The sequence below is a fragment of the Macrobrachium nipponense genome, chromosome 21 (assembly GCF_015104395.2).
Source record: "Macrobrachium nipponense isolate FS-2020 chromosome 21, ASM1510439v2, whole genome shotgun sequence".
In the NCBI taxonomy this organism is placed as follows: domain Eukaryota; kingdom Metazoa; phylum Arthropoda; class Malacostraca; order Decapoda; family Palaemonidae; genus Macrobrachium; species Macrobrachium nipponense.
The window spans coordinates 33,372,225-33,399,579 of record NC_087212.1 but is presented as its reverse complement, the minus strand read 5'-3'; the positions used below and the strand labels follow the sequence as shown (position 1 = coordinate 33,399,579).

Genomic DNA, 27,355 nt, shown 5'->3' with positions numbered 1-27,355 from the left:
GGCCCTATTACTTTAATCAACCTTTCACCAAACTGGAAGGAATTGACAGGAGTTATGCTATCCCATAATTGCATGCACAACTGGGAGCATGACATTTCCAGGTGGTGCTCAACTCCAGTCAGTTAAGTGAACAGGGAATACACCTCACACTTAATGGTTAAGTCTACTTACTATAAGACATGATGAATAGCAATTTTTTTAAAGCAATTTACTTTTTTGGCTAGTATACAAACCAGTGTTTTTTATATAGTGAAGCAAACCAGCCCGAGAAGAGTCTACTTGAGACTCAGAGGTCTGGAAAAACTAAGCCCTATTAATAATAATCATGTAGTGAAGCCAACCTCACCACCAATGCTTGGTCTCTCTCTACAGTTACTGAGCTACCTTTTTACCAAGCTTAATGATGGTCCCAACTTGCACTGAAGGATTTCTTCCATTATAAAAGGCTCTGATTTGTATGACTGAAAAAATTGCAAATTACTTATAATTTTTTTTATTTTTACTTTCACTGTACGTATATGCCATCTACTGTTGATTGTTTCTGAGATTCATTGGAGAATATAATGGAAAAGTTTTCAGGATATGATTCTAAACATTATTTTTTTAATAACAGTTTTAATATCAAACTATTAACATTTCTGTACAAACTTAAGAAAACATATTTTGTGTGATTTACGTATTGAGTTTTGTCCAATGTTCACTGATTGCCCATAGCCTCTGGGCTGCCTCCTTGTCTAATGCTGCTTCAGCCACACTGACTTCAGCTTGGTTACTGGAGATGGAAGAAGACTCATAAAGTAAATATAACTAAAACTTAATCAATATCCTACAAAAGAAACCAGTATAAGTGCCAATAATTAGAATACACCAAAAGTCAGAATCATAAATAAGGGCTCCAAAATGTCAATGGATAACTTGGGGCATATGGCACGTAACCTGGAAAGTTCCAAATAAACAATAATTTGTGCTTAAGGCATATACTACTATACAACATAGAAAGTATACAGGTAAACAATAATTTGCTTATTCTTAATGCTCCAAAGTTCAAGAAGTTATCTGTCATTTTTTCACATACCTGAAGTATTTCCCAGATACACCTTCAAGATCAGAACTCAAAGCAGTGTATATCGTAGTCTGAGCACCTTGACGTGGCGTTTTTAAAAACAACCATAGAAATGGTTTCAAAATTAGACTTGCCATCCAACTCTTGTCTATACCCATATGTCTCCCAATCTCAGTGAGAACAAGTCCTGGATGTACAGCATTGCATGTGACACCTGATCCTGAAAATTGAATTATTTTTGCTGTAAGAAAAACTTATGTACATCTCATTCATCTTAATTTTGATTTCTATTTTCTCTTAAAAATATCTTTAAGTTAACATGCATAAAATACACCATAATGATATGAATTCTTGAAAAACTGTATTTTATAAAAAGGAATTTAGAAGCAGCATAAGGTTATAAAATGGCTATATGCTCTGCTCACGAAGAGTGCTTTCCACAGCTGTATGTTTCAGTTAAGTGTGATGGCATGTACATAATAAATCCCTTCTCATAAAAGTTATCTCAGTAGCTTAGGTGGTAGATATTTCATCTCAGTAAAGTTAAGACACCAAGCCTCTAACCCACCCTACTCTGTACAACATTTATCAGAGAGGAGGGAGGAAAGACCTTTGTGAAATGCTTTGCATAAAAAACCATTGGTTAAATAGCTGAATATGTACAGTACTTAAGTAGGGAGGTTATGGAAGTAAAGAGAAACTCTCCTATTGGATAACATTCTCAAATCAGAATGTTCTGAACCTTCATTGGTAACTTAGTAGATATAGTACTAAAAAAAAATAGGTTTTAACATGGGAAAAACCTATTTTTGGTAGTTGCTGTTGAGTTCTCAAGGAGTTATCCTTCCATGGTGACCAGACTAATATCTAAGAATTCTCTTTTAGCTGGGTATTGTAATGATTAACATTATAACTTGTAATGGCATATCAATGGACTCAAATTTAAGAGGGCAATTGTGTTGTCTAGAACCAACAGGATATGTCTCAAGTGGCTTGAGTTTTTAACATTTTTTTGATGGACACCTGTCAATGAGGCATCTGTATGTGTTGTCACTCATACAGATGGAGGAATCAGGGTGACCTGTTTTGCCAGAGATTCCTTCTGGGTCCAAGGCCAAAGTATCTCCCCAACTTTTTTTTACTCTTTTGATGAGATCAATCTTGCATCTCTTTTCTTGCATGCGATAGCCAGAACTTGTTCACATTTTTTAGTTGCAATTTGAGTATTAGATCTATTACTGTATGGGCAGCAGGCCCATCATATGTTCTAATTACCTTCTGGAAACTCTGGGCTGCGCAAGGAACATTTTGAGGTTTTTCCTTATTATATTCCGAGTATTGATGGAGAGAGACAACAGGCCGTGAAGAGTAACCCAGCACATTCCTAGCCATTGAAAGTGTCAGCTGGGCATGAGGTGGGATTTTTCCCAATTTATTGAAAAACCTTTTGACTAGAGTCTGTTGACCACTGCTCTTAGGTTTGTCAAGCACTTTTCTTGAGGGTCCCCAGATTAACCAGTCATTTAGGTAAGCTATTAGATGTATTTCTTCTTGTCTGAGTTCCTGAACAACACCGTTGCTAATTTTGCAAAAATTCTTGGGGCAATGTTTAGTCCAAAAGCCAAAAGGCATGACTTTGAACCTGTACGATCTTTCCCTATCCGGAACCTTAGGAAGGAGCGGAAGGGAACAGTGATATGGACATGCCAGTATGCATCTTTCAGATCTGATAGAAGCTGTCCAAGTCCCCTTTGGAATGACTGAATGTACTTGGGCAATGGTAGTCATCTGAAACTTTAGACAAAAAATATGCTTATTCATTGTTGATAGGTCGAGGATCATCTTCATTCTGAAGAATCCTTTTTAGGAACACTGAAGAGATATGCTTGGTGGCGAATATACGCATATTTCTCTTTAGTCCCCTTTAACAGGGCCTTCTGCACGCAATCTTCCAGAGAGGGGCCTGGATTTTGGAAGAACCCGTTTAAAGGAGGGGTGGGGGGGGATTGAAACCATTCCCACCCCAGCCTGTTGAAAATAATGCTGTCCCATAGGGGAAGACTTCCATTGCTTGCTGTTGAAGCCTCACCCGACCAACAGTTCCTATTGGTATCTAACTCTTCCTCTACCTTTGCCCTTGATAGGCATTTCAAGTAGTATTGCTTTTCCTTTCCCTTTTATAAGGTTTTTGGACCTTGTGAAAAGGATGTCTGTTCTGTTGTGTTTGTTGTCATCCCTTTGTAGGGAATTTGCCCTTCTAACCACCTACTTGCTTTTGAGGAAAACTTTTTGAAATGACTGAGGGCTTATATGATTTTTTATCAAAGCAAGCCTTTTTGGGTTGCGTAAAGTGAGTAAAGGGAAGTTTCTGGAAAGTCATGATGCTTCCCACAAAGTTCTCATAAGACTTTTGGCCACAGCAGCAAAATTCTCCTGTAATCTTCTGGAAACCTTTTGGTGGCAACTTCCAGCAAGGTAGATGTGATTATAAGACTAAGAAGGTGGATCCTGGCACAAAATTCTGACAAGGCTGCCTCGTCTAAGACTCTTGTCATAGGGGTCCCAAACTGCTGAGTAGTCACATCTAAAGAGAGCTTCTTCCTTTCAAAAGGGAGTTGAAGTGTTGCGCCCTCCTTAGTGGAATTTTTTCGAAACCAGGATGACAGTGGCAAATGGTTTTAATTCTGCCATTGGTTCTCATTTTCTAATTACTACAAAGTTATGGAAATCTGCCTTTAAGTGGTTAATTATTTTAACCATGTGAAGGCAGATTCCTTTGCATTTACAATCTTTGATTGTATTTAACCGGTTTCCAGCGGGTGCCAAAAGATTTATCCTATTGTTAAGACCAAAGGATTGTTCCGTTTATGAACAACTAAAAATTTCTAACTGGAACTTAATAAGTACTTAACTTTTACTTGGTAATGAAAAAAGATTCGAAAAGCAGAAATTACGGAGCACTGGCTTTAGGTACAAACGATCATTGACCAGAAAGAGTATGGCTTCCTAGTCTTGTTTCCCCCATTTGTAAACAAGATGACTGACACACATGGTCAATAGTTACTTCTTCTTCAGCGGGTTTTGACATTGGAAAACCGAGTTCAGCTTTGCTGAAGGTAAGAGAATATGCCCTCATGTCTTTGAGTCCATTTATACTCCATCACATGTTATAATGTTTATCATTATGACACAAGACCAGCTAAAAGAGAATTCTTTGATATTGGTCTGGTCACCATGGAGCTCTGGTAGGCTACAGAAGAGTAACTCCTTGAGGACGAAAAAAGCGACTACACTATCAAAATATTAGTCCTACTAGTTTGGAAGGTCTAACCAAGAAGCTGGCAATGACCAAAAAAATATCTCTTACACAAGAAGGGTAAGAGATGCACACCTTAGGAGTTCAAAGTGTTTTCATCTACAGTATATGGGAATGAGACATATGAACATGGAAGGGGAGGAAAGGAAAGTCAGATATTACTGTTAAACTACAGTAATATCTGACTACCTTAACTGGCTGACCCTGCTGAGTTGAGAAAAAACTTATCAAGGTATTTGTGGAAGATAAAGAATTGTTTCATAAACTTGCCATATGTTTTAGTACTATCTAAATAGTGTCAAAGTGCACTGTATATGGGTACACTAGTACATACTGTGTAAGGGATATTTATTTTTCCAGACAGACAGACAGACGTCCGTATAGCTACTAGCTACACAGCCAGGCATAATACACAAACAAACACACACACACCTTCCAAGTACAGTATTTTGAAAAAAAAAAGGCCTAGTACTACTCATTAACTCTTTCATGTGGTTCCTTCATGAACAGTACATTACAGTATAGGCTAATGCACAGAGTACCACAGGGATAAACATATTTATTAATACAGTCCAGTATTGTAAAATGCTGTGCAACCAGCATGCACTGGAATAAGATTAAACTAGTCAAATATTCCTTTTCCAGGTGTTTAACGTTTCCAGCATGGGTATCTACTACATATATTTTGCACTCTAAATTATATCAGTGATTTCTTTATTCTCAGTTTTGTTTAAATATCATACTGTACTAGCCAAACGATTCCATTGCCATACATGTTAATGTGAACCTCTCATGAAGAAGAAATGCCTTCAACAACATCAAAGATTACGTGCATCATGAATATAAATTCCCCGTGGGGAGGTTAGTGCCGTCAGTGCACCTCATTTGTTGCAATGTAGGCATTACTTGAGGTTCTTTACAGCGTCTCTTCGGGCCCTAGCTACAACTACTTTCATTCCTTTTACTGTACCTCTGTTCATATTCTTTCTTCAATCTTACTGTCCACCCTCTCCAAACAATTGTTTCATAGTGCAACTGCGAGGTTTTCTTCCTGTTACACCTTTGTAACCTTATATTGTCAATTTCCGTTTCAGCACTGAATGGCCTTAGTTGCCCCAGTGCTTGGCATAATGCCAAATCTATATAAATCAAAATCATGTATCAAATTTGAAGGTACTAGCGGAAATAGTGTAGTACTACTTATGATACCTAACAGTATATTCAAAGATTAGAGCTGTTGTAACTAGATTTAGGACATAATTAATTACCTTAACTTTTGTACAGTAGAAAAAAAAGGCTCACAAACTAAGGTATAAAATTCTTTTGGCCATTTTAAGATACATAGTCAGTCCTACATGATCTAACCATGTATCATGCACAAACTTACCAGCTAGTCTCTCTGAAAGTTCTCTAGTAAACAAAATGTTAGCAAGCTTGCTTTGAGCATATGCTTCCCCTTCATCATAGTTTTTTTTGCTGTTTAAGTCACTGAAGTTAATTCTCCCTCTCATATGTGCCACACTTGACACATTTATAATACGACTGGGTGCTGAGTCCTGTTAGGAGGAGGAAAAGTTCCTTGTTTAAAGTGTTCCATAAAGTTTACCTGTTATCACTAAATATAACAGTGAATTATCTTGAAATGTTAATAAAAAGTATGGTATAATTTTTATCTGAACTGGGATGAAAAAATAATACCCTACAATAAAATTGCTGTAACATGCAATGATCATTACAGCCCCTTACAGTATTTTAAAAAATAGATCTTGAGTTGATTTAACAGTTTTCCCATTCAAATACAACTGTGTATAAATGGGAATACTGTTGGAAATTAACTTGAAAATTAGCCACAAAGAGAAATAAGTATATGCTGTAGCAGTCATAAAAAAAACTATCAAAATGTAGTATGGAACAACCATCCATGATAGTCGTAAAAAACATATACGTACTACTGTAGATACTTTAACCTGACATTTACTGTAGAAATATATGTAAACAAATGTTAATAACATGTAATTACAGAAAAAGGGAAAAGTAAACTTATTTTCACAAATCCATAACAAAGAATGAGTATTTTTACCTTTATTTTACTCAAGAGGAGGTTTGTGAGGAGGAAATGACCCATGTGATTAGTACCTAGCTGCAGTTCAATACCTTCTTCAGTAAAGGACTTTGGGCATCGCATTACTCCAGCATTATTGATAAGAATGTCCAATCTCTCTTCTTCTGCAGAAAAAATTAGAACAATAATGAAAATTATTTTATAAGGGTATGAAAATGCACATTATTTACAGGAATAAATTCATCACCACCTATGAACTTTCAAATTTTTTTCTTAAAATGAAAATATTAAGGTACAGTTAAGGAAAATTCCTTATTTATAAATGCAGTGAGGTTACTTTTTGCTTTATGCCTTATAAGCCTCATCACATCATACTACTAATACTGTATATTAATTTCTGGGCCTACCCTGTGTCGCTCCGTGAAGTGGTTCCTTTAGCACTTATTTCTAGGGTATAAATATTGCTAAATATACCAGAGAAAAAAGCTATATGGTAATGCCAGAATATTCTGGCTCGCTCACCTTTATTTAAGGTGTCGGTATGGTATCTGGGGCGAGTGAAACCACTACCAGAGGTCCCCTGCCATTTAGTCTCTTCCTTTATCAATATCCCTCGTCTACAGAGGAGCCGTTCTAGGCCCCCGCCACCCACTACTGCTACAACCCCCCCGGAAGCGAACGTTCGTGAGCTTCAAATACACTGTTCATCTCAGGCTCATGAAGGCACTTTTTAGGCGAGTGTTTCACAAACTTCCAACGAACGTTTTTTTCACATACTTAAGACGTCAATGATAATGAAACTCGATATACAGTAAATTATGCGTTTTCCCACTGATTTTAGACCTGTCACATGCAGAAATATAGTGATGCACAAAAATCGTAATATTATAGTGTACAAAAACATGTACAAACCTCATTTTCACCTTTCGAGGGAAATTAAAGGTTTTTCCTTTTTTTAAAAAGACTTCCTTTATTAATTGTTGTTTTAAACATTCGTCCTCATTTGGTGAGCAAACGACAGCATATAGAGTACTGAAATATGTTTATATAAGCCCAAAATGATACAGCAATTATCTGTGATCGAGAAATTTGAACTGTGTGGGAAATGGTTACCAAATGCCGCCACCAGATGTCTCTGCAGCAGCATAAACAAATTGGCGGGCTGCACGAACTGAATTTGTTTGACAAAGTGGCAGAATTAAATTTACATGCAAGTGCATACCAGCTGATATAGATACCACTACGACGACTTGAGAAAGCCAGAGCCCATAGGTAAGTGATAGCAGCTTATGCCATTATCTTTCACTATCATTGTATAGTATATCCCCATAGCAATATGAGAGAAAAGTAACGTTAGTCTACAAATGGAATACTAATTCTGCATTTTCTTTGGGGAATTGAAATACCAACGACTCTAGGAACCTAGAGTTGCTGTTGTTGTAAGGGTTTTAATGTGAGCAAACCTTTAGGCTGGACTAAAATTGGCGAGAATATAGGCTGTACAAGGTGACAAGGTCTCAGCCAAAAATTAAGTAAACCTATACTACTACTAGGCTAGCTACCTAGGTACCTAATTTATGGCGTCCTACGGCCGTCCCCGGCTAAGTAATTAAGTCAAGGGATGTGAGGGAGAAGCCCCCCACCTTTAAAGGGGGGTATGGGGGTAAACCCCCTCTAGTGCACCCAAAACCCCCGATTCCCATAAGGCCCCCAAAGCTTGGTGGTTATAGAATAAAGGGTTACTTCCTATTTTACAGACCAAGGTTTTTTTTTTTAATTTTTTTTTATTGCCTAGATAAATAAAAGGTTGGTAACTTGGTGATTCTGACTAGGCTATTAAGGCTGTGGAAGCTTATAAAAAAGTAGACTCCTAAAGTTAAGACAGAGTGCCACAAATTGGAAGCTCTGGTACCGGAGGACAATTTTCAACTTTCACTTGAAAATTGAGGTGCTGGAGGGTCTGCCCCCCTGAATTTCTTTAAACAATATGTAAAATAACATCAGAAAGCTGTCTTTTTGAATGACATAATTCTGAAATTGTGAATTTCCAGAAGACATCTCAAAATCTTTAATTTTCAGCACTCTGAGTTAAGGAGAATACCTCTTAAGGGTTAAGGGTAAAGAATGTGGAATCCTCTTAAATTTCTTTATGTAGAACTATAGTCTGACTTAGTATTTGGCTTATTTAACTTAACCTTTGTAAATTTACAATAAATCAGAATTTTAATGATAACATGGGCTATGTTGATTAGATTAAGTAATATTAGGTTAGGTTGTATTTATTTACATTAATGGTCAGTGGATCCCGCATTCTTATCCCTTACCAATAGTATATAGAATGCGTAGATACTAGGCTAGTCATTAAGTGAGGAAATATCAAATAGCAAAAATAATTGTTTTTAAAATTTGCCTCCAGTCCAAGTAATGCTTAATTGACCAGAGGTTAGGTTAAGCATTATAGGTTAGCCTAGTAAACAAAATGTAGTTTTTTTTCTCTCTCTACACTAACCTAACCAATAATGCTCACCTCTGTGTATTTTTTTTTTTTATGGAAAACAGAAAATAAGGCGTGAAGTATTCCCTAGAGTTACCCTTTCCTTGCTGGAGGACCTCTAGCATTGAAAGAAAAGTAATGGGTGATGTTAGTACAATTAGTGTTTGAGGAACAGATATTCATGGTAAATATTGAGACAGGGATTGATTCTAGTCCCAAATAATTTGTTAAAAACTCATTGTAGGTTTCAATGCTGTGATAATATTACCTTCACATTTTTTATGAAATATGATAAAGCGCTGTATTTGTAAAACCAAGGCAAAAAATAAATAAATAATTCTGACCTGTAACTGTACGGTAGCAGCAAATCAGCGTTTGGCTTACAAACTCACCTGGGCTATTCCCTTTTGCACGGTTCAGGATAAAATGAATGCGGTATAGCTTCATATTTTTCTCAGGGTCTGCAAGTTCATTATCTTATTACAGTATAATGGACGGAGTAGTTAGTTACCAGAACAGTTAATTTATTATATCTTGTGAAATTTCACAGCCCTACCCTATATTGTACTGGTATATTCATGTATATTATTTTTTGTTAATCAGTTGTTACTAATAAGGTGCAATTAACTTAAATTAAAGATTTGCAAAATCAGTTCAAAAACACTGTAGGCTACAGTAACACATACAATAACTAATGTGAGAGAGAGGGAAAACTACATATATATCACTCTTTTTCAGGATGCGACTTGAATTGTTTATGGAGGTTGAGGCATGGCTGAATTTTGTCATGGCATCTGGTTGAAAAGGTGGAACTGTACCACAGTCAGTTTTTGGCAGCTATTATCGCTTCAGTGAAAATTATGAGGAAGAAATCAATAACTCCACAGAGGAAGGGCGATGGAAGTGTGTGCGTCCAAATTATGTTTTTTTGTTTTTATATGTAACTACATATTGGCATATTTTATAAGGTTTATTTCATGTATATTTTCAGTGTTTGTACATGCATATATCAGTTACCAAAAGAAATATAGAAATAAAACCAAAACAAATGGTTCATACGCTTGGTGTATGTGATATATTTGAATCTTTCATCTTTTGTTTGTATCATTCAAAGTGGTTGCAATCTTCAGTATGGTACAGACTATTTTATGTATATGGGTGTTTTATAAAAATAGCTGTCCATTAGCACAAGTCTCATGTGTGTATGTATGTATGTACATACATACTTTATATATTCTTTTTTTACTGTAATTTTTTTTATGGAATGTGGTTGTTACTGAGGTAAGAATCAATTGAGTGCATGTGTAGGTTATTTATATACAAAACAGAGGCCACATTATTTGACTATTTACTTGTACAGTGTTAGTCCTCACTGGAACATGTCAGTGCAAAATAAATGATAAGCAAGATTAAAACTTTCATTCTCCTGAGTTATTTTTTGTAAGGTATATGAACTTTCATTTTATGGTCTTGAAAATTATTATTCAAAGCTATTGCAAAGTTCATGTAAACCTTGTAAACACATTTTCAGGGCCTCTATAAGGATTGTTTAATATCCTTACAACGTTTGTATAAAGCAGTTAAAAGGTAATTATGAGGCATTTATGAAGCCTATTTAAGGTTCTGTACAGGATTGTACAAAGTATGTTAAAAGCAGTTAATAGGTAATTATGAGGCATTTATAAAGCCTGTTTAAGGTTCTGTATGGGCTTTTTGAAGGTTTATACCATGGTTTTTTGAAGCTCTTTCAAGGCTTTTATTAAGGTTTATTTCAAGCATATTTAAGGCTTGCACAAACCTAAAAGTGTACACGAAAATGGGTACTTTTTAGGTGTATCACAAGCACTTTTTAAGTTTGGGGCTTAAAGTTCGCAAGCTTGTAAAGTACATTCGTCTGATGTCCTATGAACATTCATTTTCTGGGGGGTAACTAGCGCTTTGTTTACCGTTCCTTTCGTTAGCACTGTTCACGTCATACGTGTTTTCTCTTGTGTGTGTTTTTCCGTTTGGAATTCATCTAACTTTGCATCATGGAACGTCAAGTTGTTGCTGCATCTAAGTTGAGTACTGCAATTAATGTTTGATCTTGTTTTAAGGTAGCGATGGGCGATATAAACATGTTTAAATTGGCTATATATGCGGGAGCCGCAGCCCGCGCGTTGCCGTCCCCATGCCGCCATTTCGTGGATCGCTACCCGCGTATATTTACGCTCCCATCAATTCCCAATTGGTCCCCTGTACTAATTGCAGTCGATTTTCAAGCAATTAGCAGTTCCCCATAAGTTTTGTAGATGATTTTATTATTGACTGACTTCTAAAGAATTTGTCCGATCGCGGGGGATAGCCTACCGACCGAACTGCATGCTCTCGGGATGTAGCCTAGTTCAGTTAGCCTTATTTTACATCTTGAGGTTGGCATCCCAACCTATAATCTAGCCAAGGTGTATTATAGGCTATATTCATATATATTAGTTCTACTATAATACACCCTTGTCTGCATACAGAAGAGCCTTGGCCCTTCCATAGCCTATAAATTACGGTCCTTGAGCCACCCTGGTCTTCTAGCCTTTTCGGTTAAATAAATTCGATTTGGCAAGCTAGGCCAAGCCGCTCAGAGCACGCCAGGCCAACCTGTTCAGATCGTTTCGATTTGTGAAGGTTAGGCCAGCAGTTCGAGAGGATTCGTTGCTTTCTCTCTCGCTCCATAATTATTTCTCTTTTCATATCTCCCCCGTGTTAGGACAGTATGTATATGTATATGTGTTATGATTAGATCCAAATATACGGATATTTATTGCATGTGTTAGTAGGCCTATAGGCCTTCTATTCCCGATCAGTTGGATCCTTCCTACCGCGTGGTTGTACACCCGGCTGCGAGGGTTACCAGCTGATCGCGTGTGAGCCACCCTGCTAGCCGACACCCCCCCCACGCACCCACCTCGGTGGGGTACAGGACTCGCTCACGCTACGCCACATAGCCGATCTGAGTTCCTCGCCTAATGGAGGGGGGGAGGGCAGAGAGTGCAATCGGGGGATAGGCTCACCGCACCATGCTCTGTATGAGAGGTGGGGAGGGTGCCCTGCTCGGGCGAGCCTTGACTGGTCACCTGGCTCATCTGGGCGGTACGCTCTCCGGCCCACGTTGTCATGCCCCTTTCCACGGTTTTCTTTCACCAGTCCTGTTCCCCGCTCCAGCGGATCCGGGACTCCGGCTTCAAGGTATTGGCTATGCAAATAGCTCTGATTCCTTACTGACCAGATATGGGCCTAGGTTTTACCGACCCCCTGTTCTGTTCCCATGAAGCCGGACCCAGTATCGGGATAGCATGCACACACATATATATGTACACATATGGCTATGTACGTTAGATACATATACTATTAGTTTTATCTAATAAGATATCCTATCTTACTATACTTCAGGTTGTTTACTACGGCAGACTTACTACTCCGCCGGGTATTTCAAACCGAAGTACCTTGTTAACACTAGCCCCTCGGCCTTGTTCAGTTGTCTTGAATTGTCTTTTCCATCCCTCATCCTAGAGGAATGGAGAATGTTGAGACGCAATCTTATTTCACTAGATTTTACGTCTCCGGCGCCAACGGAGTCAGGACAGGTTTTCACTTAACCTGCCCCGTTCCACCAGCCCTATACTTGATGGCATGACAAGAACAAGAGCTAGACCCCGGAGCTGGTGAGAACAGGGATGCATGATGCCCTAGTGGTAAAATATTCTGTCACCGGAGTCACCTCGATGACTGTAGGATAATGCATGCCCCACCGGACACACCTCCGTTGGGTCTAAAAAGTGATACTCATGTATCATTTGATTTACAAGTCTTGCGTTGTTTGGAGACGGGATGCACCGCCATCCTCCAAGAGCCCTGCGGGCACGTAGTGTGCAGGACCCACACCGGTTGTGCGGTCCAGGTGGGAGATCTGGTGGTATGGCACCATGAGGGATGTGAGGTCTGCTACGGCCTGGTGAACGAGCTCACCTCCGAGTTGGTATGTACCACTCTTGATAATGATACAATGAGTGTCAGATGGATTATATCATGTTGATTCATACTAGGCTAAGGATAGTATCTAGTTTAAGAATTGACATAACTTTCTCTTACAGAGTATCCAAGCCATCAGGGACGCGGCGCTGGCTACCCTGAAGACCTGGGTCGGCGGATTTGGCCGCAATGCCAAGAAGGCACAGCCCTACATGCTCTCCGAGGAGATGGCTGGACTCATCTACCCCGGTGCCAAGAAGTCATCGGCGGTAGAGGCAGCGGTAGTGGCTCCCATCATCGCCAGGATCCGGGCGGAGACCACGGCCGCACCGGAGGAGGGTTTCGGTAAGGAGGTGGTCGGAGATGTGGCGGCCTTAGACCTGGACCAGGAGCCCATGGTTGTGGACACCCAGGGCGAAGGTAAGAATGTTGACGAGGCAGGTAGTTTAGGGGCTCAAGGCTTGCTCTTGAGCCCATCTCAGTCTTCCTCCTTCTCTTCTTCCATTTCATTCCAGGGATTCGCCGGGAAGCTTCAGTCGGTTAGACCGAAGTCATCCTCGGTGATCCCTAAAGTAAAAAACCTGGTTGACTTTAAGGCTATGAAGAAGTCCTTGCCTAAGCCAAGGTCCGGAACCAGCTGCGTCACTAAGCCATCGGCTCCTAAACCCGAGGCGGACACGGCAAAAGCGACTCCCCCTCAACAGAGGTCGAGAACAAAGGTTCCGAAAGCTAGGACCCAGTTATCTAGCTTTGACCCAGAGGCATTCTCTGCGAATATGATACAGCAGGTGGGGAACATGGTAGGCAACTTGGTCCAGACCAAGTTCCAAGAGATGTTCTCCCAGCTGTCATCCACGCTTGAAGCCTCAGGCCAGTCCATCCAATCCTTATCGGAGAAGATGATGACTCTTGAGAACCTAGTGGCGGGTCTCCGAGACACGATAGCAACAGGACAGCCTCAGTCCGGACAGGTAATTCATCCCCTGCCAATGCCGGACTCCTCAAAGCTGCCTCCCTTCAAGAATAACAACCCTTGGAGGTCAGCAGCATACGCACCGTTCTCGGACGGTATGCTCACTATTGAGGGGTGCGGAACTCAAAGACTGGAACGAGTTCTATCCTCTGGGGCTCCAGTTTCCCTTCATTGGCTACGTCCGTCTAACAGAAGACGCGATGATAAGGGAAGATAAAATCCCCAAGGAAGCAGTCATCTTCCCCAGGGAGCAAGCTCAACAAGCTTGGCTCCGGAATTTGACAGTGACAGTGCGTCAACACCAAGATGATGGCCAACAAGAGCCCTTTTACCATCTTCGCAGTAAACGAGGAAACACCTACCCCATGTCTATCCAAAGTGGCTGAGCTAACCATGCAAGCAGCCATGGAAAACAAACCCATGCCACAGCTCCGGGAAACAGATTTGCCTTCCCTTCTGCTTCCCAGAAGCACAGACTGTTGGGTAGACGCCCCTGCCACCTTTTCTGCAGGTAAGCTGGCGCCGGACTGTGGTAACACACTGTTCAGCGAGCGGCTTCCTAGGCTTCCGGACAGCTTAATCAAGGCCGAATATGACGCCAGATTAAGGCTAAGTAGGTCCCTCAACTCCGCCACCATGTCGGAAATGACGTCACTCATCTACGAAGAGGAGGCGTTATTTAAAGTACTAACAAAGTCACTACTTCACACTGTACAAAGTGACTTGTATGACTTTGTGGTAGCGAGGCGGAATTGTAGGAAGCACATTCTGGCAGAAGCATCCATTCGCCACGAACCAAATAAACTAATTAGATCCTCCATCTGGGGAGCAAACCTCTTCCCTGACTCCGCCGATAACGAAGTCTTGGCAGAAGCAGTGAGGGTGAGCCAGAGTCTTAAGATTCGCTGGGGACTCATTCCTAAAAGGAAATCCGAGTCCGCCGGAACGAATCCTAAAGGTAAGAAGAAGTTGAGGAAGTTTCAACCCTTCCAATCCTCTCAACCACAGACGATGGTCCAGGCGGTTCCGGTGGCTCAAGTGAGTCAACCATCAACATCAAAAGCACAACCACAACAGCAGTTTGTGCTTCTGACTCAACCATCGCAGCAACCCCACGTTACGACCTCCTTCTCCATCTCTCCGGCTTACAATGCTACCTTTGAAACTCAAGCGTTTCAAGGGTATAACAGGTTTGCCAGAGGCAGCCGTGCCAGAGGAGCCTTCCGACACAAAGGTGGCGGAAGAGCCTCCAACCAAGGCAAAGGCTTCCGGGGAGCCCGTGGTGGCCGTCCATCTGCCAACCAGTGAGACTCCTCAGGTAGGAGGGAGGCTGTACCTCTTCCAACACCGGTGGGGGTTCAGCACCTGGGCCCAAAGTATTGTGACCAAAGGTCTGGGATGGAGTTGGATACAAGGTCCTCCTCCATCAAACACCTTTTACCAAAGACCAACGGCGGAACTGATAGAGTATACCCGAGAATTACTTCAAAAAAGGGTAGTGTCATAAGTCAAAAACTTAAAGTTTCAAGGGCACTTGTTCAGCGTTCCAAAGAAAGACTCGAACAAACTAAGAATAATCCTAGACTTGTCCCATCTAAACTCATTCATTCATTGCGACAAGTTCCGAATGCTGACCGTCTCGCAGGTGCGGACCTTACCTCCCCGTGGGGCCGTCGCCACCTCTATAGATCTCACAGATGCCTACTATCATATCCCGATAGCAAGACACTTCCGCCCCTTCCTAGGCTTCAGACTAGGAAAGAAGGCTTATTCCTTCAAAGTAATGCCATTCGGGCTCAACATAGCGCCCAGAATATTTACGAAAATAGCGGAAACAGTAGTCCAGGAGTTAAGGACTCAGGGGGTAATGTTAGTAGCCTATCTGGACAATTGGCTCATATGGGCCACAGATGTCGAAGAATGCCGCAAGGCGACGGTCAAAGTGATAAAGTTCCTGGAACACCTAGGTTTCCAGATAAACAGGAACAAGTCCCGTCTAACTCCGGCACCACGTTTTCAGTGGCTGGGAATCCAATGGGACTTAAACTCTTACATTCTATCAATTCCGCCGGTAAAACGGAGAGAAATAGCCAAAGCTACAAGACAATTTCTCAAAGACAAGCAGACATCCCAGAGGAACCAGGAAAGAATCCTAGGTTCACTCCAGTTTGCATCAGTTACGGACGTACTTCTGAAAGCCAAGCTAAAAGATATAAATCGAGTTTGGTGATCGAGAGCGAACAGGAGATCCCGGGACAAAGTATCACGGATCCCGGCGATCTTACGCAAGAGACTCCGCCCCTGGACAGAAGTCAAGAGTCTGTCAAAATCAGTACCACTACAGTTTTCTCCGCCGGCCCTAGTAGTCCATACGGACGCCTCCTTGAGCGGCTGGGGTGGATACTCACAATACATAAAAGTACAGGGAACCTGGTCAGTGTCATTCCGGCAGCTACATATCAATGTACTGGAAGCCATGGCAGTGTTTCTAACACTGAGGAAACTCTTACCAGCCAAGAAAATCCATATCAAGCTGGTATTGGACAGCGCAGTGGTGGTCCACTGCATAAACAGGGGAGGTTCCAAGTCAAGCCATGTAAACCACGTAATGATAGCCATATTTGCCCTAGCGGCCAGGAACCAATGGCACCTATCGGCCCCTCACCTAGCGGGAGTGAGAAATGTAGTGGCAGACGTTCTGTCAAGGACTACTCCGCTGGAGTTGAAGTGGACCCTAGACGGAGGGTCATTCAAATGGATATGCCAACAGGTGCCCGGGCTTCAAGTAGACCTTTTTGCCACGGAATCGAACCACAAACTAGCATGTTACGCGGCCCCCAACCTGGACCCTCTGGCTTATGCCACAGACGCTATGGCAATAGATTGGAATATCTGGAAAAGAATTTATCTCTTCCCTCCAGTGAACCTACTACTGAAGGTCCTGAACAAACTCAGGACTTTCAAAGGTCAGATCGCACTAGTAGCTCCCAACTGGCCCAAGAGCAATTGGTTCCCTCTACTAGTGGAATTGGGACTCTGGCCCCAGCGGATTCCCAATCCCAAACTGACGCAGTTGGTACAAACTTGGACTGTGTCCGCTTCCTCAGGAATTCAGAAAGCCCTAACTTTATGGACTTCATGAAGTTTGCGGCACAGAAAGATGCCAACATTGATCCTCAAAACATCCGGTTCCTAGAATCAGATAAACGAGAATCAACACTGCATCAATATGATTCAGCAGTGAAGAAGCTAGCCACCTTCTTGAAAGACACAGGAGCACAAACCATGACTACGAATCTGGCGATAACCTTTTTCAGAACCTTGTTCGAAAAAGGGTTAGCAGCGAGCACTATTACTGCAACCAAATCGGCACTATAGAAAATATTCCAATTTGGATTTAATATTGATCTTACAGATTCGTATTTTTCTTCTATTCCTAGGGCTTGTGCTAGACTTAGACCGATAGATAGACCTCGAACGGTCTCCTGGTTCTTAAATGATGTCCTTAAGCTAGCTTCGGACACTGTTAACGAGTCACGTCCTTATATAACGCTCCAAAGGAAAACATTATTCCTAATAAGCCTGGTCTCAGGAGCTAGAATATCTGAGCTGTCGGCCCTTTCTAGGGAACCAGACCATATTGAGTTCCTCCCATCAGGAGAATTACTACTTTTACCAGATCGTCAATTTTTGGCTAAAAACGAAGACCCACAAGATAGGTGGGCCCCATGGAAAATTGTCCCTCTTCCTCAGGACCTGTCCTTATGTCCCGTTAATTCACTAAAAACCTATTTAAACAGATCTCCACGAAATCTTCAGGCCCTTTGTTTATTAGGGAAAATGGTGGAACCATCTCCCTAAAAGGAATCAGACAACAGATTCTATATTTTATTAAACAAGCTAACCCAGAATCAATTCCGCAGGCACATGATGTCAGGGCGGTAGCTACCTCAGTTAATTATTTTCAACACATGAACTTTGACGATCTCAAAAAGTATACAGGCTGGAAATCACCGACAGTATTTAAACGCCACTACCTAAAATCCTTAGAGGCCCTTAAATTCCCAGCAGTGGCAGGGGAACACAGTTTCCCCTGACACTGCATAGCATGGTAATAACTAGTCTAAGTAGCCTATGTCTCTCATCTCTCTCTCCTACCTGCCTCGCTAGCATTCTTGACATTAGCTCGGTTGTTACTGGGTTGCACTCTTTAACCTGGTTCTCACCTGGATTGTATTATGATCATTCTTGCTTGTAATTATGGATATCTGGTTGCAATTTTGTGTAAATAAATTCCTGTTTAATGGTGTAGGATTCATTTAAGGTTATATGTCAGGTTATACAACCCTATTAGTAGATAAGAACTGTAGTTTAAGGATATTATTAAAAATCCTCATAGTATTAAGGAAATTTATTAAGTATTTGTAGATTGAATAACCTTTATTAAATAATATTTAATAATCATACAAGCTTCAATTTCCTTACAGTAATTTATCTACATTAGCTTTCCAAGCTGGTGGGGCCAATTCTCTGTTACTATTTCACGGAGCGACACAGGGTAGGCCCAGAAAAGGGATTTTGACAAAGGAAAAATCTATTTTTGGTCAGTGACCTGTGTCACCCAGTGAAACCCACCCTCTAATTTCCACACCCTAATCTGGCCCAAGCTTGGGTGCTATCTACAGGAATGGTAAACAAAGCGCTAGTTGTAGCAGTAGTGGGTGGCGGGGGCCTAGAACGGCTCCTCTGTAGACGAGGGACCTCTGGTAGTGGTTTCACTCACCCCAGATACCATACCGACACCTTAAATAAAGGTGAGTGAGCCAGAATATTCTGGCATTACCATATAGCTTTTTTCTCTGGTATACTATTTAGCAATATTTATACCCTAGAAATGAGTGCTAAAGGAACCATTTCACTGGGAGACACAGGTCACTGCCCAGAAATAGATTTTTCTTGTCAAAATCCCTTTTTCAGTGAGGTAGTGCAGTGCAGCACTTTATATGTAAAAAGTATTCAAATGAAACTCGCAGCTTCCTCTATAAAAAAAAAATGCGTATCTCAGACTAACGTGAATCATATTAGGAAAATGCAGTAAAATAAGTGCAATAGTTTCCAAGCCCAACAGGCGTAACTGTATTAGTATACATATCAGTCTGAATAATGGAAATGTTTTAAGGAGTATTTTTCAACCACTTTATCATACTAGATTACTAATGAACATATTGCACTCTGCCAACTTGTTAGTCAAGGAAAAATTGTCAAGTCACTGACATTAACTGATTACGTACTCACTTGCATTAAAATTTTGCACAAACTCCCTGATAGAGTCTTGTGATGCTAAGTCACATTTCATGCATCGTACTAATTTGTTCTGGGTATCCCAAGCAATGTCTTTTCTTGCCTGTAACAAAGAGAGTGACATTTAGTTATAAAGTACATTTGACATGTATTAACTACACTGCATACATTTTATACCAGAACAATACTTTATATATTACATACAAAATAAACGACTGTGTAGCTTTGGTTTGGTACCCAGCTACACTGAATTTTAGCTTTTCAATTTTAACTTACTCCCTTTATTTCCACAAGACTGTTCAATTTAGTTTTTCACATTTCAGTTTTCATTTCTTACCTAAGCACACAAGTTTTGGATACTATACAGTACAATACTGAGGACTGGTAGGGTCAGGTTAGATAGCAAGTTACCTCTGATTGTTCAATGCTAGTAGCCATCAATGTCAAACTAGTGAAGGTTCACATCTTATAATAGTCCTCAAGACACCAAGTGTTAGTATTTGTATATTTAGGTGACTCCTAGGCTAGTTGTCAATGAATCTACTCCCTTAGCATATCAAGCATCCATCCTGGGTGAAAATTTTATCCTTCCAAGATATGAAGAAAAAATCTCTCGCATCCCTCATAAGCTTACGAAGGATCACACATTGTTTCAGAACTTAAGTATTAATTCATTTTCACAGAATATTTGCATGTTTTACAGAATACGGACACCACGCTATTTACAAACATTCGACTTAAAAAATCCAGATACAAACAAATGGGATTGCATATTAAAATTGTGTTCAAAGTGCTCCCCTTTGCCACCCATAAGGTCAAATTTTGTTTTGTGTGTACATACAGTGTATTTTGTTGTAGGATGAAAAGCATACAGTACTGTATTGATTTTATATCATACTGTACATACTTAAATAGGCATGAAGTATACAGTAATCACCTTACAAACAATTCAACATACAAACAGCCATCAGGAACGTAACTCATTTGTAAGTAGTAAGAGTGGTGTCTGTAAAGTTTTTAAATAAAAAATAACATGGTGACTTATTAGAATTATACATATGGTTGATCGAACCTTTAGTATATCAAGCATCCATCCTGAGTGAAAATTTTATCCTTGCAAGATATGAAGAAATGACAAATTTGTATTTTCATAGCTAACAAACCTGAGGTCTTAACAATAGGGTAAACCTTCTAGCGCTAGCTGGAAACCGGTAAAAACAATAAAAAATTGTAAAAGCAAGGAATCTGTGGCATCTGGCAATTCCTGCATATACACGGTGGATGTTTGGTCGAACCCCGCAATATGCCAGTCTTTCTTTTACCGCCTTGGAGACCAGAGGTTTGCTTTGCTCTCCTTTTCCAAGCCAGTTTTTTTTTATTGTGGCCTGCGCTTTATTTCTTTTTATTCAGTCTAGAAGTTCTGTAGACATCAACATGTTAGACAAGCCTTCTTTGTTGCCGTGTTGAACTTCCTTGGAACAGATGCTGTTGCAACAGTTATGTCTTTAACTACGTCTTTAATTCTGCATCGGCATCGCTTACGTTATGGGTGATAGGCTAGTCCGTCTCCTAAGAGAGTATTGCCCCTTCAGAGAGACAGGACCCCTTACATCGCTTTAGTGTTTTGATTTGAAAAATTGTGTATTGACATTTATGTTTTTATGTATCTTTCACATGTGTCTGGGAACTTTGTAATGTTTTAGAATTTCAGAATGTCTGCGTTGCGGGATGTTCAGGACGAATTTAAAAGCAACCATAAAGAGTCAGCCAATTGTTTTTTGAATAATACATTAACAGAAGTGTTGAAAGAAACAAGATATACAGTAACTTGCTAAATCATATCAGGGAATAATAATACGTACTGTCTCAGTCAGCAGTGAGAATTGCTGGAAAACATGTTGAGATTATTAAAGCCCTGACACAACAATAGTTATGACCTATGCATATAAGAAATTTGAATTAAAAAGTATGATTCAAAATCCAGAATCATGTAGATAAAATTTGAGACAAAAGTTGCTACAATAGAATTAAAATCATCACAATAATAAATGTATGTATCTAACTTATGCTTAGGATTTGGAATACGTATAGTATTACTATTAAGTAGTCATTTGCCTAACCACTCATTTGAAATGACGGTTTCTTGATAAAAAAAAAATTTCTCCCACACAATCTTGAAAACCAGTAGAAACCTAAAATAATTTGTAAAGTTGCACAAAGAAGAATAGCTACTAGCAAAATAAACCGAAATCCGCCGAGGCCCTGTTATGGGCACAATTTGAAGACAGCCAAAAAAAATATGGATTTGAAGAAGACAGTCGAAATGATACAAGGAAAGTGTCACAAGAAATGTGACCCCTGAAAAGGAGAAACAAAGCTTTAAAAATTTCATTTGTAATGAAGTGAAAACCAGGTTGTCAAATTAACCAACACTCATCACTGAAACCTAATTGGACACCACAAACAAAATAATAAAGTTCACCCCTCCTGCTAAGCACAACTTTGGGTAAACACTCATGAAATAATGCTCTTGCTATATTTGTTCATCTGAAACATGTAGGGAGGTCTTTATTCACAATAAAACATTTATTAAATACAGATAAAAGAATATAAGTGTATGGCTTCATGTTTGTAATTTTACTGACTTTGAGAACAGAAATTCATAGACAATGAGAAACAATCTTTTTCCCTTTGGAACAGAGATGTATCATCCACCATACTTCATTGTTTTCTCCAAAGTTCGACAGAAATACTGGTAAGTAGTAATTAAGATTTCTCTATGAAAAATACAGTACCGCATTTTACTACATTTACAAAATAAAAAATATTGTAATGTAAATACAATATGAACTTACCTCAGCACATTTGTCCATATCTCGGCATGCTAGAATTACTTTGGCACCTCGTTTTGCCATCTCTCTTGCTGTCTCTTTTCCAATACCTGTGTTTGCGCCAGTAACAATTACAGTTTTGCCATCCAATCTTTCCTGTCCACTGAAGTTACTGCCACCCAGAACTTCCCTGAAGAAAGAAACTTCCTTTCATTTTAATATTTTAAAAGTTAATGTCATAGTTTGTGTAAAAATTTTAACTGGAACATTGGATTAAATTTTACCATTGCTGTCTGATTAACACTCAAATATTTCTTGCAATTACAGTGGAACCTCTACATACGAAAGTCCCTACGTACGAAAAATCCAGATTACGAAAGCAAAGATGAAGATTTTTTTGCTTCTGTGTATGAAAATAATTCAGGTTGCAAAAGGGTAAAGTTCGAGATTCGCCCTGGCCGCCAAGAACAATTTCAAAACTCGTGCGCCACCAACTCAGTAGATTCGCCACCATCCTCCTGCTCTCCCATTGGTTCCTTATGCTAGTCACCGCCGTAAGATCCTGCTCTCCTATTGGTCAGCATCTGTCCCATCATGCCTCTATGTAAAGGCGTTACTTGACCATTTTTTGCGGCAGCATTATCGTTTAACACCTGGAATTCGTTCGTTCACATATATTTCGTTTGGTAATGTAAATTCGTGTTGGTGATTGATTTCGCTTCCATTGTACTGTAAGTTACTTTATCGTGTTGTGTGTGAACTTAATTAATTATGTTATTAGCCATGGGTCCCAAGAATGTTGCTGAAGTTCACGGAAAGAAGAGGATGCTTTTCTATGGAGACGAAGATGGAGATAATCAAGAAGTATTAATGTTTTCTGCCATCTGCTTAATGTGTTTCGTAAAGTTTAGTGTTAATGTTTTCTGCCATTTTTTAATGTTTCATAAAGTTAAGTGTTCATGTTTTCTGCCATTTGTCCTCCTCCTCTGTCGTAACTTTCGGACATCGCCTCACTCCAAAGGTAAGGTTCCACATTTTACTACATATGTACGTACAGTATTTCTTGTACTCTGTACACTAATACCCTTTATTTACAGGTACAGTCATGGTTATGTTAGGTATTGAATGGGTCAATGTAGCTTTATTATAAAATTTACTGTGGTGTTTTTGTAGGGCTTGGAACAAATTAGGCAATTTACATGTAAAATGTAGTTCTAGATACAAAAAAATCAGGTTACGAAGGCCGCTTCGGAACTGATGAATTTCGTAACCTGAGGCACTACTGTAATGAGCAAAATGGTAGTATTGTAGTAGAATTTCAGAAACAAGAAGACAAACACTAACATCATTAAAACACAGACTACTGCATTCATAAACTATATCCTCGCAAAAAAATAAAAAGAGAAAAATGAATTACTGTACAGTGGAACCTCTGTTTTCCTACATCTTGGTTTTCATACGATTCAGTTTTTGAAGACTTTTTTCAACAAAATTATGTCTCGGGGTTTCGTACATAACATCGGATTTTATACGCTCAGAAATGCTCCTTTTGGGCCCACCACATGACTAGGCCCCATACCGAGTGCCCACACAAAGCATCCTGTGTTCTGTCGTGACCCATTTTGCTTCTGTGTTCTTTGTTTTTGTGCTTTTTTATTCGAGTGCAACTGCTAATTACCCAACATGGGGTCAAAGAAAGTGCCAAGTGCTAACCCTTCTGTAAAAAAGAACTAGTATTAAAGTGTTTGGAGGATGTTGCATGCCGATCTCAGGAAGAAAATGTCTACAACAGGTGCTGCTGTTAATGAATTTAAGGGCAGCAGAGGCTGGTTTGAAAAATTCAGAAAGTGAATGGGCATACATAACGTGCCTACTTCAGTGATTAATGACATGTTTGCAAAGTGGAGTGAATGTAGAAAAAATTTTGTGGAGAGTTATCATCCCAACAAATATGTTGTAATCCATGTCTCAAACATGTTCAATGACAATGGCATGTTTAACTTTAGGCAAATTTTAAAGAAATGCCAGAAACAAATGTCTCAGGACAGTTTTGTTGTGCGACACGGGTCCAGTTACTCTCAGGTGGTCCTAGTACCAGTAAACAATGAAGAAAGGAAGTACTAACTACAGATGGTGCCAGTAAAAAACAAAGAGAAGTAACTCCAGATAGGTCGTTGATACCTGAAGTCCTTTTGGAGGGAGATTCCCCTTCCAAACAGTAACCTCTCCTCCTCCCTCTCCCTTCTTCTCCATCTTCCATATTCTAATAAGTGTTCTCCCATAAAGGTAAGAGTGATGTTAAATGTTCATTTATTTATTTCATTAGTCTTTTATATTTATTTCCCATTGTTTTCTGTATTTAAAACTGTGTTTATTCCCTATAAAATGTATTTTTGTTAATACATTTGATTGTCACATTAGTTGCATTTACATTATTTCTTATGGGAATTATTGTTTCGGATTTCAAACATTTCAGACTTCATGCAATGTTCTGGAACAGATTATGTATGAAAACCGAGGTTTCACTGTACTAGTATTTATCACTTGTGTTTTACTACAACCATCACCATGAAGTATCTGCTGCATTTAAGTGAAAGATGAGAAAGTCTCACTTCAGCATACAGTATTTGATTTGGGTATCCAAAATGGACCCAAAATTTTTGGTGAATAAAAGGCCATGCACAAAAGTAGTGTGCAAAAATGACACATTTTTAACCAATTTGTGTTTTTCATAACTAACAAACCTTCAGTCTTAACATTAGTATAAATACTTAGCGCCAGCTGGAACCCGGTAAGGTTTAAAATAATTGTGTATGCAAGGGACTATTGGCATCTGTGCTTGGTCATGAGACTCATGGAGCCACCCACATACCCCTCTTTAACTCGTGACCCCGTAAGTTATTTTCTTACCGCCTTTAAGAGAGGACGTGCTTTGCTTCTGTCCTTCTAAAGCCAGTTAAGTGAACAATTTCATTAGATGCTCTTCATCAGGTAGCTTACATAATTTCTGGGCAACAAGGAGTCTTAACAGAAAAAATGAAAGAATGTAACATAATAATGGGTAAGCATAAAAGTAGATTTTAATACTGTTGCAGTATACAGTACTAATATGGAAGGGAAATATTTAGTATACATAATTTGTATTTACCTTTTGTAGTACCCTAAGAGTCAATTATATCTAGGGCTATGCATTTAAAATAATGGGGAAAATCAAAATTTTGAGCTGTTTGCTGAGTAGGTAAGTATGCTAACACATTTAACTTCCGTAAAATAAATATCAACTGACATAACCAATACTTTACAGTAAAGTATCCAATAAAGTATCCAATACCAGGGGTACATTTGTATATTTTTAAATATTAGAGGAATATTATTAGTCTACTTTTGCCATAAGGTAATATGTGCTAGACTTGAAATTTTGACTTCAACTTTAACTTTCATATCCGCTTGGTTTTGAGCACTGTGTCCCCAGATATCCAAGGTATCTGGGAGCGCTCGACAGTGCGAAAAAATAATTATATCGAAAATTCAGCGAAAATATAAATTTTAAGCCAACAACGTTAATTTTCTGTCCTTTTTTTCTAATTGTTAGTATTTTATGGTGGAATAGTCAGAATAAGAGTCCCAGCCCTCTAAATATGAAAAAATGTGAGTTATTTAACAAAAAAACAAAAAAACTTTACTAATTTTTATATTTTCGTTCATAACCCAAAAAATATGAAAGTCAGGCGAATGAATTATTTTTTATGAGAAAGCCAATAAAATTCTCTAAAAATCGACATATAAATCAATGGAAAACGAATAAGTCCAGCTTGTGAAAAAATTTCTAGAAAAAAGGGTAAGAAACAGAGCGCAGTACAGGGATTTGAGCATGCACAGTACAGAAACTACTTTGCTGGCGTATTGATACCCGAGATACGCGGTCCAAGGTATGATCTAGTCTGTGGAAATCGCTACTTGTCCGAAAATTTTAAAAAAATGCCCCTACCACATGCACGAAAAATTTCGGTAAGTTTTACGTACCGCTACGTCAGTTGGATAGATAGGGGATAGAGTATTTTTACGTACTATTACGTCAGTTGGACATGAAAGGGTTAAGGATGTTTAATACTATTACTAGCCAAATAATTCATGGGAAAATTTATTAATGAAACAACCCTTTAGTAACATAACCTGTCATAGGGTGACATATCCTGCTTAACCATCTTGGGGCACTAGCTACATGAACTCAACCAGGGGAGCCAGGTTAGGTTATGTTGATATTTATATTTAGCTATAGGGCTATACCTATTTTACATATGTGATTTTGGTAATTCTAAGCCCTCATTCTGCTGTAAAGTAGACTATGGAGTTGACATTTTCCTACGTTATTTTACTTACTGAACAAGAATTTGAAGTAATATTTATTCGGACGACTGTAATTAACCCCCAGGGGCCAGTACTAAACACGGCAAAATACATTGGACGCCCCAGTCCCTAATGGATGTTGTATTTGTGGTTACGTTTCTTGCAGGGTAATTCTAAAGATAGTTCCACACGGACTTCAAGAAACGTAACAGCGGATACAACATCCACTAGGGACTGGGGCGTCCAATGTATTTCGCCGTGTTTAGTACTGGCCCCTGGGGGTTAATTACAGTCATTCAAATAAATATTACTTTAAATTCTTGTTCAGTAAGTAAAATAACGTAAGAAAACGTCAACTGCCATAGTCTACTTTCCCGTGGGGGAGGCTACCCAAAGTTCCCATACGCTCCAAAATACCCTCTACCCACTTTCCTACTGGGATCCCCAAGAATACATAGCCTATGAATAGGTATAGCCTAGTGGGTAGAGGGAGGGGAAAAATAAATGGTTTGCACCCATAGGCTATTCGTAGTAGGTAATGCAGAAATGCATAGAACAGCCAGAAAAGAGGCCTAGCCTTTATTGTTGCCGCATTTAGAGGGAAAACTGTCATCTTCAGCCAGAGATAACCCTTGTCTTACAGATTACACAATTACTAGTAGGTAGTACCGGTGTAACAGACTACCTACTAGGTACTACTAGGCTAGTAATCATTGTATTACTACTAATGTACTAGGTATCAAATACTTACTTGAACAAAGTAACACCTCCAACAAATGAACCGAAGGCTGTAAGGCCTATTAGATATTTTGGCGGTTTAAAACGCATCTTAGTGTCTATTTCAAGATTTTAACTTTATCGTTTCGTTGGTAGTTTATAACATCATGTAGACTAAAAGTCTACCGGGCTACCCTGGATTCCTACGCAAAGCAGATAGGTAGTGACACACTGTGGATTTTGTAAACA

The 27,355-nt window shown here is 39.4% G+C and overlaps 1 protein-coding gene across 1 annotated transcript; it reads right to left on the bottom strand.

The window, feature by feature from the left end:
• Window positions 1–602: 602 nt before the first annotated feature.
• LOC135197907 (retinol dehydrogenase 13-like) lies at window positions 603–27,355 on the bottom strand. Its single transcript, XM_064225139.1, has 7 exons — window positions 27,141–27,355; window positions 22,067–22,232; window positions 19,206–19,314; window positions 6,460–6,605; window positions 5,767–5,935; window positions 1,076–1,283; window positions 603–772 (listed from the first exon to the last, which is right to left on the bottom strand). Exons 1-7 carry the CDS (start codon window positions 27,215–27,217, stop codon window positions 673–675), a joined length of 975 nt encoding a protein of 324 aa, XP_064081209.1. The 5' UTR covers window positions 27,218–27,355; the 3' UTR covers window positions 603–672.